Below are 15,705 nucleotides of genomic sequence, written 5' to 3'. Positions count from 1 at the left end.
GTTTCAGTTTGGTGCAGGGCTTTGCTTATAAGAGAGGAGGAAGTTGGACAGGGAACCAACTGCTCCTTCTAATCTTTAACGAGTTTATGTAACTTTATCTGTGTAACTGGAACAAGAGCTTAGAGTGAATTTGTGTGATGTACAGCAAAACTGCTTTGCTTAATACACTTGTATTGTCCCAGTAATGGAAGCTAAGCTTTAAAGAGCTAGCATGTTTTCACTGGAGAAAGGTATGAAAAAAAAAAAAGAGTTGAACGACTGACAAACTTGCTTTCCTTCCTGACTGAGGATAATCAGGCCAGTCTGTCACTGGCATGTTCTGGATTTGGCTTTGACTGGCTCTCTATCGATTTTGAAAAGTTACCTGGTGACGGATTGAACTCAGAAAACAAATTTGCAGAACAGTATTATTTCATTGAAAAGTTACAGGCTTCATTAATGGCTGCTGTTTGTACAGGTTTATTGAAACTATAAGCAGTAAAGTGGCATTTTCTCCCTTATTCCATAAGACGCCAGTGGATTTTTGGTCTCCAGGTTTCTCTTTATTGTCAGCATTGGCACTGAAGAATTGTAACTGCTTTGAGGTGATGTAAAACTGATGCATGTTTTTAGTCATTTCAGGTCTTACTTTCAAAGTTTTTCTATTCTGTTAGGTTCTTGGTGTTTAGGCCTGTTCATGGGGTAATTGACCATCAACAAGGCTAAATTAAAATTAATCACCCAGTTTTGTTTTATCAAAATGTATGGAGGAAAGCTGAATATTGTTTGTGGACCCATTTCCCTTGCCCCAATATTTTAACATAGACTTGGGTTCTACAGAACCTCCTATAGAAATTAATATTTTGCTCAAATTTGTCTGGATGAGATTACTTTTAAAAATTATTAAATATATATGAATTATAAATGATGAGCCTTTAAAGGCTCATTATTAAATATATATGAATTATTAGTGATGAAAAATCTTGATTACTGCAGCTCTTGGGAGATATAGATGTTACTTAGGTAGTTTGCTGGATGCCTGAACTTGGCCCTGAAGTAACTTTATGGGCTTTGTCTGCAGTAAGGGTCAATACTATCTTGTTGATTCATTGAGAATTGTTTGGTGACTGTAAATCGGTGCCCTCTGTATGTGTTGCGCATCTTTGAGCTTTGAAAAACTCCGCAGATCTGCAAAAAGATTTAACTCAACCTTTCATTTTTGCAAAATACCAAGTTAGCCACTTTAAATCAGTGTTGTCATATTCTGTCTGTTTATATCCTAGATTATTGGATATATTCCGAGTTAATTAAAATGACTGGAAAAAATGCTAACATTTTTTCTATTATAAATGGTAGATAGAATTGTATATTAATTGACTAATTTAAAATGTCAGGATGCTTTTTCCAAGCCAACCTTGTATTAATAGCAAGAATCCTTTTGCTGATGAAATGGTCTCCAATTATCACAGCTTGGGTTTTGTTGTACATTGAACAGAAGTCAACAAAACGAGTATGTAAGAGAACCTGTCTAAATAAGCAACCATACTCATTAAAAACACAAAATTAATCATAGGATGAATGAAGAAGGCAATGTTACATAGATTTTTTTTTTTCCTCCCCTTTCTAATCATAGAACAAAATAATGTTACATGAAAGGATCGGAACTATTATGTAGTACTCAATTATAAGGAGGTGAATAGGTCCCTAACATGCCATTTTATCAAAGGAGCAGACTGGTGTTTACATGATGGCTGTTTCATTACAGACACCGTCATTAATTCCATGTGTCAATACTGCCCTATAGCACATAGAGCAGCCAAGAAAGAGTTACCCTTCAAAACAAGGGAATGATTTTTGAGTCGTTATCAAGCTAAATGGCAAGCAGGAAGCTAGAACTTGTATAGATACATTTGAAGGGACTCTTGGGAGATCTGAAAGTAGAAGAAGAGAATGCATTTTACCAACTGTTTAATTATGGTGTGTTTCTAAGTACACTTGAATAGAATGCTTTGTTTGCATTCGAAAAATGAATGTGGCAAGAAGGTGTATTTGAGTATATGGGAGGTCACATAAGGATGTTCAAATATGTATAAATACCCACATTGTGTACATGTATATACCCTCATGGATACAGAAGCATTCCTGCTGCCACCTACTGGGATGAAGCAATCTCTCTTCTGCCCTATAAATCTACCATAAACATCTAGATTCTGCATAGTGACCTCTCTTCTGAGGCTATATACCAGTTTCTGGTGCTTCCCTTGCCACCTCATATCTCACTTTAAACAGTAAGCACATCTGCAGCTAGCCCAGGCTGTCAAAGCTCAGTTGAGGTCTCCAGGCAGCCAGTGCTAAATGGGCAAATCACTGAGGCTGGCATAGCTGAGACTGTTCATACCAGGTGAGGATCAGCTCCGTGGGCTCGTGTGTGGTGCTGAAGTTAGCTGAGTGATGTCTCTTGCAACCCTACCCAAAACGCCGTTACTTAGCAGATGGTTGTTCCAAACTTCTGAAGCTAGGCAGCCCAGATATTTTCATCTGTCTTCTGTATTTTTCCTGTTTGAAAATCAGGAGTAAGCTTGTGTGGTGTTCAGAGCTTGCAGTTGGGTCTTCACTGGTGAAAGGATGCCGTGTTTTAACACCATTTTAGGACTAGATTATAATAAGGAAAAAAATAAGCTGATCCCTGCTTCTCCTCCTACCTCTTGGTGGCCTAGAGTATTTCTGTCTTCATACATTTCAGTTTTACTCGGTAACATTTGTCTCAGGAAGGATGTATGGAGTTCAGCCTCCTAACACAGAGAAAGAACAGCAAACTTGTAACAACCGTCATTCATCCTGTTCAAGGACTTGCAAAGCAGGAAGCTCATGCCCGAACAGAAAGGGGATTGATAAACATCCTTGTTATTCTATGAAATGTGAGATCAGCCTAGCTCGTGGTTAAAGCCTAGAGAGGAGGGAAATGCATTGGGAACGAACCTCACATGCAGTACAGCACACTTCCTAACAGTGCACTTTGAAATGAGTACAGTGAGCTGAGAAACGGGTTTGGAGCATCACGAAAGAAGGTACAAATGCACATCAGTGACTCAGACTTCTGCGTTACATTGTCATGCAAAACTTGGTGCATTTATCCCCAAAAGACCCCCACAAAAACCACAGACCAGGACTTGTGCATATGGATGTGTCTTGTGTATTGCATCTGGTGTTCAGACTCACTGGGTGAGAAAAAGTTTGTGTCAGGTTCTGGAGTGTGTGTAGCTGGATGTAAAAGTGAAGCATGAAAGGGAAGTTGCAGAGAAAGAGCTGTCTTTATAATTGACAAATGATGATATAGGACTTCTTAACAATATTTACAGATATCTTATAAGCATCCTTATGTGAGGAGAGGGAGGTCCCCACATAAGGGGACCTTAGGACCTTGTTTGCCTGTGTTTCTCTTTCCTTTCTCTTGAACTGTTTCTTTATCCTTTACTAGCCATGATAATTTATTACCAATAATAAATTGTAAATGACTAGTAAATGATGTGATTCTATGACTTCTGGCTGCAGTGTTAAATGTTGCAACATTTATGTGTTGTGGTTTTTAAAACAAAAATCAAGGATCCTCTCAGCTTAGAAGGCAAGCAAAGGTGATTTTGTTCTTTGTGGCTATGTTATTACTCTTCGGACTCAAAAAAAATGAGCAAGGGCTTCCTCTTCAGGTTATTGTTCTCCAAAAATAAGTGTAATAGATCACTGCTGAGGCTTGAACTTGAATAAGTGGCACTGAAGAATTGTTGCAAGATTGATTACAGATTTCAAAGGACACTTGTTTTGCATTATGGTGTTGAAAGTTTAAAAGCCAAAAAGGCCTTAGATGTATAGGGTTTTTTCCTGTGAAAAAAGTCTTTCCTGTTAGACACAGCTCCAGAGCACTCTGGCTTTCCCTTTGGGAGACCCCTACAGCAGGCAGGCAGGGTTCTGGTCTGTTTGGACGCTAGATCGGCAGTCTTAATTTTTTGAGCGCTTTTGAATTTGATTTCAAGTATTTTTTTTTTATCTCTTCTTGCACACATCTCCAGCAGATACTTGAAAACTTCAGAGTGCTCTTATTTGGGCAGAATCTGCACACTACAGATCCCATTGCCTGAAGGAAGAGGACTTGCTGTCAGTCCTCAAGTATGGCAAGCTATCTCCAGTCTATTTAAAGATAGATCCCACCGTTACACACGCACGCAGGCAGAGTCTCGCCTGTGCTCTTTGAGTATGGTCATTGCAAACTTCCTTTCCTGGCCCTCAGCTTCCCACCCAGACCTGCTTAGCCAAACCACAGGTCCAGTTTCTCATGTTTTGAAATGCCGCAGGCAGTGGGATTTGTGAGCTTATCACCGTATTACCTTGATTGCCACATCTGCACAAATAGCTGAGTGTCTCTTGCTGGTTTCTGCTCTTCCTGAGCAAAAAATACACTTGGAGACTTAATTTAACTGCTGCTTGACTGTACAATATCTAGCGTACAAATGCTGTGTAATTCAGGTGTTGCCTTTCTTCTGTTGCTATGGTTGTGTTAAGGTTAGGTCCCCAGCTGTGTACAAGCAATTTCTGTCCCTTTTTTCTGCCAAGGTAGTAGTGCAGGCCAGGCTGAGAGCTGGTGAAATGCCTTTTCTTCCCCATTGAGTGATGGCGTTTTATTGTCTGTGGCTCAGAAGGGTGGTATATGTGTGTTAAATTGACAGTTTTACCGGGCTGCCTTTCAAGCAAGGGGTAAATTGTCAGACATCAAGCCTCCACTCCTTTATTTAAGGTGACTCCTGAATATTTGGAGTTATTCTCCGTTATTTTTTTTCAGCAGAAGATCAAAATGTTATCTTTGCCCTTACAGCTTTTGCCATAATCCACATATAAATGAGGTGATAAAAAGTAAGGATTAAATAAATCTTTGCTAATACTTTTTGATTGGCTTAATCAATAATTAATCATCTCTTAGATGAGGCTGTAGCTTGTGGAGTAGATATAATTGGATTAGCTGCTGAGAGGCCTTTGGAGCTTTGAAGAGATTAAAATGGCTGTCAATCCTGTAATTAAACTGCCACAAACAAAAGCAATAGTATTACAATCAGTCAGCTTTTTTTAAATGAATCAACAAGTACTTACACACCCCCAGTAGTGGTGTAGGCAGAGTCTGTTCTTGTAACTGAGTTATTTACTTTAACAAGATGAATATGTATCAAATCATTGTTTTAATTGCCTGGGCATATATTGGCCAGAATGGCAGGTGAAATTTTAGGAAGAAATGGCTGTCAGAGAACTCTTAGAAGAAAAGCTAGTTTGTGTATCTAAAACAGTGAACCTGCTCCTTGTCTTGAGCCTATTAGGCACTGACTTTTCATGGTGTCTTTAATTGGCTAAGTAGGTTTGGCCTACATGAATGAAGTCTTTATCTGTCCTGCTCTTCCCCTCCCACCTATTTTGGAAGGTTTTTTGTTCCTCTTTCTTCAAAATGGAGAGCTTTAGCAGAAATAACTTCCTTTTAAAGGCTCATTATGTACTAAAGCATATACTGTATGTGACTGTATTATACACATGTGAATTGATATGTGTGCATATGCTAATATATATTCTTTTTTTAAATCTCTTACAGAGATGAGCTTATAAAACCAATGGGACTGCGGCCGGATGGTACAATGGCTCCTTTGGAAGAGGCAGTCAGCCAGTACCATACCAACAAGCAAGACAGTTCAGATTCAGACTAAAGCATCACCTGCTTCACTCTCAATTCTCCTCTAATCCACACTTTTCCTTAGAGCAACGACATCTTTTATCTAGGCATTTTATCCTCCCATTAACCAGCATCACTTTAACTGTTACTGGGATATTTAAATGATAGGTCCTGTGGTGTAATGTCTGAATTTTTATTATGTCTGTCTAAAGAACATACCAATTTATTAGTTTACGATCTTTATTAATTTAAAACTAAATGTATTTCAAAGGGATAAAAAGTGAAAGCCTACAATGTAAAATAAAATACAAACATTTTAGTTTTCCAGAATCCTGTTTTCTGAACTCTGTAGGTTTTCCCATTCTTGATAATTTTTTTGTATTGTCTTACCAGTCTCTCCCTTTATATAATTGTAATTAAATAAGCACGTTTGCTTAATGGCGTTAGGAGCAGAGGGTGTTTAAGCTTAGAAATCTGACTGACCTTGTGAAGCTGCTTTAACTGGCATTCAGCAGTGATTTCAGGGGTACCCTTTTTTAAAATGTCATTGGATTTCTTACTGCTACACACTTCTGTGGTTAAGCTGCTGCTTAAGATTTTACCAATGTGTCAGTCGCTGACTGCTGCTAAAATTACCTCTAAATTGGGAACGAAATGATGTATGTTGTATGTCCTCCCTCCCTCCCCTGTTAAGACCACAGAAATATTCCCCACCTCAATCTTTGGTTAAGTAAAAACATCCCTATTCAAAACAGCATTCAAGTATATACACTTAAATGTTGCTGTGAATGGGAGTGGACTAAAGTGAAGTGCATATGCAAGTGTTTTACTGAATTGGGGCCTACATTTGGAGATTAATGGGTGTGCCTCACTTGAAGGGAAGTCAAACTAACAAAGAACTGTTTCCTTTTGGGGAGAATTTAGAAAGCAATGGGATAGAGAATGGGAAGGTGGGAAGGAGAAGAAAGTGTCACTTTCAACTCTGTACTCTTTAAAAAAAAAAGATTAAAGTTTTAGGCGTGCTGCACTGCTGCTGTTGCCTCTTTGCCTGCTTGGTTTCTTTTTCTGTGTGTTTCTCCCAGCATGAATTACATGAAGAATAATTCATGTCCTAGTTTGTAACTCTTTTTTTTTTTTCCTCAGAAGCGTACACATGCTGTTCTTGTGAACCTTTCAGCAGTTGGTGAAGGTTCTCCAGTTTGTCTTTTTTCTTCTTATGACTTGACACTTGTTCCCTAAACTAAGGAAGTTGGTGTTCAAAGACCTTGTAAAGGGAGAACTTGGTGTGAAGTCATGCTGTGGTTTCCCATGTGAGGAGCTTCCACAGATTCCCTTAGTCTTCTGAAAGGACTAAAAAGAAATACTGGACACTGCCCAGCCATCATAGCAAGGCTTTTTTTAAAAAAAAAAAAAAAAAACAAAAAAAAAACAAACCAAATCAACAGGGGAACTTAGAGACATTAATTGTATACATTGCTGTATGATAGGACCTTCTTGAATGTTAAAATCATCGATGTTTTGGGTTATGACTTGACTTAGGCTACATTGTCTGCTGCATCTACATGGAGCATCACAATTTGTATAGGGGGAAAAGCTACTCTCACACAGCAATAGCTAAAGCAAAACCCATCAATGTATTGATGATGCTGTAATCATACTTATTATGTATGAACACAAAAGGGGGAGGGAGGAGTTGTCCACGAGCAAGAAATATGCTAAGCTGCATCTCAAAAATGTAACTCTGGGTTTAGCATCATCCACTGACTACTCCGAGTCCAGCACAGGCAAGTACTAAATGCATTGCAGGTGCAAAGAATTTATGAACCCTCCCTGAGGAGCAAAACTTCACTAGCTCTGTTAATGAGGAACTGAGTCCTGTCTTGGTATCAGCTGAGACTGTTTCTTGGAGCTGGAGAAGCAGTTATTTCAGTAACTGTGTTGCTATAGAAGGGTGAGTACAGAGCATGAAAAAGAGCAAAATCTCAATTTGTTGCTTTACAAGTTGCAGAATATGCTCCTACAATTAGCTGGCTAAAGAGATTAATAAAACAATAATGGCTCCAGGGACCTCATTACAAATGGTATACCATGAGGCTTTTGTGGTCTGGCTCCTGCCAATTATGACAGGGCAACAATAGCCACAATAAACAGTTCTTCTGTTTAGTTTATCTTGGAAAATACATGCTCGTAGTAGGTTTTACAGACATGAGATGCTGCTTCAATTAAAAAGAAAAAAATGAAGACCGAGCATAGAAGGTTCTGCCTGAATCTTCTAGCTCAAGAGTGATTTTCCTAATTGGGCTGCCTGTAGTAGGAGTTCAGGTTGATCTAATTAAATTAATTAACTTCCACTAGTCCACTATCCCGAAGCATCTCTTGTTCTAAGATGATAGTTTGTGGAAGGGGTGCTGCAAGATTTTTGGCTTATCTTTGAAATGTAACATAGGTCCATCCTTAACTGCGCCAGCTGGAGATCTGGGAAAATCTTGAGACAATGTTCCTCCAACACAGTGCATCTGCTTCCTTGTGTGCTGTATGATGTTTTCAAAGTAACCGTGCACGTGTTAAGATTTCTCTTGGATGGGAGTCTGGAGAAAAGTAAAGTGAGTATTTAATGGTTTGGGGTTTTTTTTTTTTTTAAAAAAAAAAAAGCTCCCTGGAATTCTTTGTTTACTGTGAAATTAGGATTTGCTCCTGAGTTTATTTTCAAAACTGTACCTCCAAAATCAGAGGCTTGGGCAACTGAACTTTATCTAAATTGACAAACTGTGCAGTGAGCCTGACTGGTTTGGGGAATGCTATCTCTTCCCTCCCCAACAGAGCCTAGAGGGGCCACTTCTGCATTTGAACAAGTGTCTGAAGTTCCTGTCTGATGTGACCATGCGGTTCTGCTGCAACCTGCAACGTTTTAATACCTGGTAGTCTTGAGCTTGGGGAGTGATGAAAGGTTTGCTGCCTCTGCTAGCAGTAGTTCTGACAGTCATCGTAGACATACTTGACTAATGCATTTCATTCCACATGGTGTGAGCTGTTCTGTATTATATGAAATAACAACATTTGATTATATAAATACATGCCTTCATTTTTCCTCCAAAACACGTGAGTATAGTTGACTAAGAAAACACTGTAATCAGAAGGAAGTCTTCTGAGTAAAACATCAATAGATTTTTCTGGTGGTGACTGTAAAGGTGTTAGCCAGCGGGTTTCAGAGACGTGTACCTTTCATTCCCCAAAAGCCTTTCACAGTCCGTCCCAGATACAAACCCCTGTGTTTCAATCTTTATTTTGGCATCAATAGTCCGAAGTAACACAGTTCTCGTTAAAGCTCGTCAATGATTTGGAAGCTTTGCTGTTCTTTGTTTCCCATTAGAGTTATGAAACAAAAGATGATGGAAAATTGCTGAAATTTGTCAGAATACTTTGTTCTTTTGCAAAATAATGCAGACGTATTTGTTTAAATGTTCATGAAAACTTCTTGGCAGGTATTCTCAAATGCTAATTGAAACTTTATGTGCCCAAAAGTGGTTTTCAGGAAAAAGGGACATTTACAATCTGTTAAAAATGTTGTTGTGAGAAAATTACCAGAACTTTAAAGAAATTTGAAAAAGAGAAAAACCACATTAGCTTCAATGTTTTGAATATACAACATTGCTGTATATGTGTGTGGCCAAAGTAGATTTGTTTCACCTTATATCTGGAGTTTTTCCAAGTACCTGAAAATCTGCAATGACTTAAAAAAAAAAAAAAAGAGGGAAAACAACTGGGCAATAGTTTATTTCTCTTATAGTTCTTCAAGCAATAATTTTCCTCTACCTGGGTGAAAAATTGGTTATCAGTGGTTTAAGGAGAGAATATTACAATGAAGCTGTCGTATTAGTTGGTTGCTAGGCATCCTAGTCCAAAAGAGGAAAGTAAACCCCAAAGTATACAAGTTCCCAAATCTCCTGAAGGAGCATTCCACAGCATTGTCCTTCACCTTATTACCACAAAACAGCTAATAAAATCCTGTGCTTTAATAAGGCTGGCTGTAAAAAGACTGTTCCACTGTTCAAACAGTTGAGAGCCAGACTTTGCTGGTCTTTGATGAGCAGCAAGTTAAACAGCTGCCCAGGTCAGATTCTTTTCTGGTCAAGCATGGAAAAATGATGATTTAGTGGTAGTACAAAGATGCAGCTCACTTTCAGACAAAAAGAAAAAAAGAGAGCACAATTTAATCCTGCAAATGAAAATCTTTGTTGCATTAACATCTTAGTTACTTGGATGGCTCTGGCTCTTAGGAAAAGTGATAGGGAACATTTCCTGGTTTCTTTGTGCAAAAGCTTTTGCTCATCCTGAAGTTGGTTCTCTCCAAAATGCATATTCTCACTCTGGTGATGCAATATTTAGACTGGGAATTTTGGGGGGAAGTGATGGCCTTTTAGCTTTGTTGTGTATCCTCCAGCTGGGTGTGCCTGGGAATGCGGAAGCGGCTCTCAGAGCTGGCTTAAGAGCAGGCAGAAGAGCCTGGAAAGGCATGCTGTCTGTCACTCCTTCCCCACCTCTTCTGCCAGGCAGGGCAGCGAGGGCCCTGCCTGGGCAGGGGTGGGACCTGGGAGGCCACCCTGCCTATCTCCTACTGCCTGCGGGTAACCAGGGCAGGCACAAGGCTGCAGGGGGATCAGGCAGATGGGGAAGACACAGGTGGCTATGTGGCATGGAAAATGGTGGTAATTGCCTACTTGCAGTAAAGCTGAGTGTTTTTCAGGGCTCCTCCTCTCACCACCAGCAACACTATCTGCAGGTGAGTCTGGTTAATCCTCTACTTTTACCTGTTACTTGGCCATATGGACGGCGGTGCCATCGTTAGGGTATTGCCTTTGGTTGTAAGGATTGGTAATGCTTTGGCTGTTGTGTGTCCGTCCCTCATTTTGGAGGTGCACCATACCTCTGTGACTGACTTTCCTTTTTGAGAGCAAGCTCCCCTCCCTCACTTTGTACAAGCAAGAATGAGGAAGAGGAGGTCCCACAAGAAGGGACCAAACTCATTTGTTGGAAAGGAGGCAGGAGCGGCCGTGTGTCCTGTCTGTGCAGCACAGGAGCCACTTTCAATTCACCATGAGACACATCTGAGGGCCAGGCTGTCCGGCAGCTACTCCCATCTCAGTGGCCTCTGGCCAAGCTTGAGGACAGCAAATGCAGTCTGACACGTGGGGAAAAAAAATCCCCAAAACCTGACCATCACCACACCCATTCCAACAGCATCATCTGACAGTGTGGCTCAGGTCAGCTCCCTGTCCTGGCTGGGAGCTACAGGGTCCAACATAATCAGGTAAACTGCTTGGGCATCCCAGCTTTCCCTAGAGCAGGCATGAACACAGATTACAGAACTGCTGACGTGCTTGGGAATCGATCCCTCCAACAGCATGCCAATCTCTGTGGGGTACCTAGGCAGGCTTTTAGAGGTTGGTGGGGAAGGAATTATTCAGACCACCCATCTTAGCTGGCTAAATTACCAGAGTAGTCTCTTCAAACTCCTTCTCTAGTCACGGACGAGAGAGGACAATTCAGAGTAAGTATAATTTGGGTGCACTGAATGACCCTCTGCAGGAGCTTTGCTTTCCCTCCCTCGACTACAGAGGGAGCCTGGGGAGACCAGCTGGTTACATTTAACTGCTAAATTGGTTGCCAAAAGATGGGTGGTGAGAATTCCTTCCCATTTCCCCTTTGCTATGGACCACACTATTCCCAGAGTAGGATGCTTGCTTGCTCTCTCCTGCACATTCAGAGAGTGCTCAGTGCAGTGGGATACAGACCCCCAGGAACCACCGCAAGATAAACACTGCATCACAACAGTTGATAGGTACTGTATAATGTGTATGTAAGATTTCATGGACTTTCGCTTAAACAGATCCTTTAAAGCAGCTTTGCTTTTGGGAGCCTGTTTAACAACTTGCCTTGGTGTAAGCCAAGTTTTACACATGTTCTGAAGTTAAAAAAGCAAAGTGAAACCTCAAGCAAAAATTGTAATTAGGGATGTACAGATAAGAGAGAGAGAAAAGACAAGTTTTCTCCAGATGTTACAAGTGGAGAGGAAGGTGAAGCCATTCAAAATAAACCCTGCTGAGATTGCCCCTTCCTCTTTGCCTGATAAACACGTTGCAAATTACAACAAAAGCAGCCAAGATCCACAGTCTTCAGGGCATCTGTAAGCCCTCTTTTACCTTTTAGAGCTCATAACAGATGCTGACTGTGGGCGTTAGTCCTCCTCTAATCAAAAAGGCCAATTCTTCATTCTGGAAACTTAAAATACAAGTTTCTGCCATATAAAAACCAGCAAGTATAAGAATCCAAACCTGACCCTAAACTACCAGGATTCTAAGGCTTCAGGGTTATTTTATGCTCAGGAAGTGATCTTGCCTGGTAAATCACAGCGCTGTGGCACATCACGCTTCCAAAGGCATTTGAAAAAACAGTAGTTTATTTTTTTTTTACTTCTTGAGAAGAGTAGTGACTGTCTGGATTCCCTCCTGTTTTCTCAGTCCTCAAATGTTCATAACACCCTGTTGGGGAGGAATAATTCCCATCCAAGTTGTAAAACACACTTATAAGTAGATGGGAAAAGCATGAACAGAGCTGTACGGAAAACAAAACCACCAGGAACAAGATCTTATTTTGCATGCTTCTCACTGTTGTATTTTTGCCCCAATTAGCATATTTTAAAGACAAGCCTTTTTTTAAAAAAATTCTGCTATCTGCCTGAACTGTTCTCAAGCTTTGAACTTTTCCATCCTTTCTATTGATTATGGCCAAGTGACCCATATTTAAAAAGCATTTACAATAAAATTATAGCACCTTCTTTTGTGCTGCTGGCTTTCTCAGTGAAAAGCTAAAATGTTTTAAAATTGTCACTTTTTGACAGAGGTAATGGCTGTAATATATTTAGTCTCTTCCCCCTTGTTGTGCTTAAAATGGCTATGCTAATAAAGGGCACAGCTGTCGATACTTTATGGCCTGCTGGGGGGAAGAGGGGGAACGAAGGCAAAAAACAGATTGACTGTGTGTCAACAAATGCAGCTGGGAAAGAAAAAAAGAAGCCCCTTGAAGGCCCCTGAAACTTAAAGTCCAAGATAAATGATGTCCCTATGCTTAAAAAAAAAAAAAAAATGGAGGTTGGAATTCAATAAAGGGGAACTGAAAAGGAAACTGCTTAAAACTGAAAGCCTTTTCTCTGCCTCTAGACAGCTTACAAGAGAAATGAGCAAAACTGACCACAGAAAGAGGGTGAGCGGCCAAGAAAGAAAACAAAAGCCTATCCTGGAAAATATATTGCGTCAACGAATTATCTGAAGTGCATTATCGCTGGCGGGCGGAGAGTGTACAGTTTAATGGAGATGCAACAACAAACTTTTACATGCCGCTGCCTTTTGGGGAGCGGGCTGCTTTGTGCCCAGGCTGGAGGGGAGGGGAAAGGGGAGCTGTAATTATTCATAACAAATAAATAAGACCAGCACAAAATGGCTGGCGGGGCGTGGATGAAAGTCGCTCTCCAGGGAGCTGGGCTGGGCTGCCCCCATGGCTCCTGCCTGGCCCAGCCGTGCCCTGCGGCCTTGCTCCCGGCACACCCCACTTTAAGGGGTGTTTTCACTGGGGTTGCTCTGCTACAAGCCTCTCTGGCCTTTGGGAGGCATGGTGGAAAAAAATGACTCTCTTCCCTTCCTGGGGACAGCGGCCATAGGAGGAAACACCATTTTGTGTCCTGGCAGCCCTGTCAGGCCTCCCACAATTAACTGCAGTGAGCCAGGCCCTGGCAGCTGACACAACATGGCTGACATGGTCCTTCATGTCCACCTGTACAAGCAAGAAACGAGGCCAGCGGAGACCAACCACTCTACCCAAGCACTTGGGCAGGGAAAGCTGGTGGGAGCCATGCCCCAGCAGGCTGGGGATGGCAGAGGGAGAAGGGCCATTGCCATACCCGCTACCTGCGGGTAATGGCTGGCCTGTCCTCGCCATGCAGGCAGTGCTGCAGCTGAGTTGACAGCGAGGCCCATCCTCTCCAGGGATGGTATACCCCAAGGATGTAAGCAGATATTTTGACTGTGGTGGCTTTGTTATTTGTTAACTAGTGTCCTGTCTGTTTTTATTCATACCAATGTATGTTAGGATGCTTCAGATAGAAATGACCCCTCAAATGCCCAGCTGGGAGGTGGAAAAACCCCCGGCCATCCCTGCAAGGGGATGCAGCAGGTCATGCCTGGCCAGCCTTAAGGGACCTGGGCACACCATGGAAAGGCTTGGGGCCCTTCCTGAGGCATGGCAAGAGGAGCAACAGGGTTATAAGAGGCATAGGGATGGGGAACTTCAATTACTGCAGTGAGGAAATGGCAGTATCGGGTGCAAACCTGCAAGAATCAGGCGGTTTTCATTCCCTAGGTCATGATGCAGCTTATTCGCATGGAGGCAAACCAATAATAAAATAATGAGTGACAGGGAGCCATTTGTTCATTGTCATTTCTTGGACAACTAAGATGAGGGCAGTTTTTCCCAGCCTAAGGCAAAATGCCTTTGCCTTGTGTTTCCCAGAGGCATGCCAAGAGTAAGGCTGTGTCAGTGCCACCATAGCTCCTGCATCTGCCTGCTGAAAACCAGGGTCCAGATACTTCTTCCACCTGTTTTGGGCCTGGAAAGAGGCTTTCTGGGAAATAAAGGCTTGGCAGCAGGTCAGGCCAGGAGAGCCGGTCAGCCTGCAAATAACCTCTGCTTCTGCAGTTGGAGGGTGAAGAGGTGCAGTCTGGGGTGGGATGTCCTGCTTTTAGGAACGATATGCTCTTCTCTTTCACCTTCCCACTTCTGTCATTCCCCACTTCCAACATTTTTTTTTTTATTTTTCATTTAAGCCTTTTTTGCCTGGTTGGTTGCTCCCATTCAAAAACATCTGGAAAAGGTAGCCAGATGGAAAAAAGGGTTATCCGTTTTCTCAGTTTCCCAATTTTTGTGTGTGTGTGTTCTTTTTAACCTCTGTAAATACCCTAAGAATGGGAGGAAGGAAAAATAAGTAACCAAAGACAAGGCAAAAATCAGGAAATCGGCAAAAATCCTGAAATGAAATAAAACAAAACAGTTATGTCAAATTTTTACTAAAACAGTGGGACGTTAAAAATGGAACAGAAAGTTCTTGTTTCCGTCTGTAATTGTTTGGAAGAGTTTGAAAAGGCCATAACTTTTACTTTTCCTGCTAGATTTCGTTTGGTAAAGCCCTTGCACCAGTAGAGATCAGTACGTCCCAGAGATTCCGTGTCTGTGGGATAAGCAGTTTGGCTTTGCTTTTCTTTAGAGAAGAGTGGAGTTTGGTGTGACTGATGTGCAGGAGGAAAAACTGAAATGTAGCTGCACCCAAAGACAGAAGAGGTAAGCGATCTCCCGCCTGCACTTTGGTTTCTTTGACGCTGCCCTCTTTTGATTTTGGGAAAAAACTTCCTTGCCTGTGATGGTGACTCACTGTGTAAGTCCCACTGTGTCATTGTAGTCGATAGTTGGAAAAAAATGGAAAGAAACAGGAGAAAAATACCTGAACTCTGTGTGACACAACCTCGATGTTCACGAATGTGGGTTGATGTGATTTTACAAAGGTTCTCCTGAAGCTGGGTTAAAGGTGGAAATGCATGGTCCTTGCTTAAGTAAGAAGGAACATTTTGAGAGCAAGTAATGCTAAAGTTGGTGCAGTACATAGAGCATGACTGTAAGTAGCTCAGCAGTATCTGAGCTGTAACTGCTGTTGGAGAACACTATCCAAAGGAAAATATCCAACAGGTTCCTGGAAGACCTGTGGCCCTGGGGGACTCAGTGTCTGCATCCATGATTTCGAAAACAACCTGAAAATACTGGATGTAGCACAGACATGGGGTGTAATATTTAAAGCCGATGAGTTACACAGAGGCTGCATAATCCCTGCATGGGCAATGAGGAAAAGCAATGTTAGACATAAATTGATCCCCTCCGTACAGTGCTAGTGAGACCACAACCGTGGCCAGCTTCGTGCCCATAAC

The 15,705-nt window shown here is 41.6% G+C and overlaps 1 protein-coding gene across 2 annotated transcripts in view; it reads left to right on the top strand.

Moving 5' to 3' along the window:
• RIC8B (RIC8 guanine nucleotide exchange factor B) overlaps nucleotides 1-6,707 on the top strand; it is a 37,212-nt gene extending 30,505 nt beyond the window's left edge. For both annotated transcript variants that reach the window (XM_074825841.1, XM_074825843.1), the window contains one exon: nucleotides 5,603-6,707. In XM_074825841.1, the coding sequence (XP_074681942.1) occupies nucleotides 5,603-5,714 (112 nt within the window). In that variant the 3' untranslated portion in view covers nucleotides 5,715-6,707. The remainder of the gene's footprint in view (nucleotides 1-5,602) is intronic.
• Nucleotides 6,708-15,705: the final 8,998 nt, after the last annotated feature.

Source organism: Strix aluco, chromosome 5 (assembly GCF_031877795.1).
Source record: "Strix aluco isolate bStrAlu1 chromosome 5, bStrAlu1.hap1, whole genome shotgun sequence".
In the NCBI taxonomy this organism is placed as follows: domain Eukaryota; kingdom Metazoa; phylum Chordata; class Aves; order Strigiformes; family Strigidae; genus Strix; species Strix aluco.
Note: the sequence above shows the minus strand (reverse complement) of the source record. Positions and strands in the feature narration are given on the sequence as shown.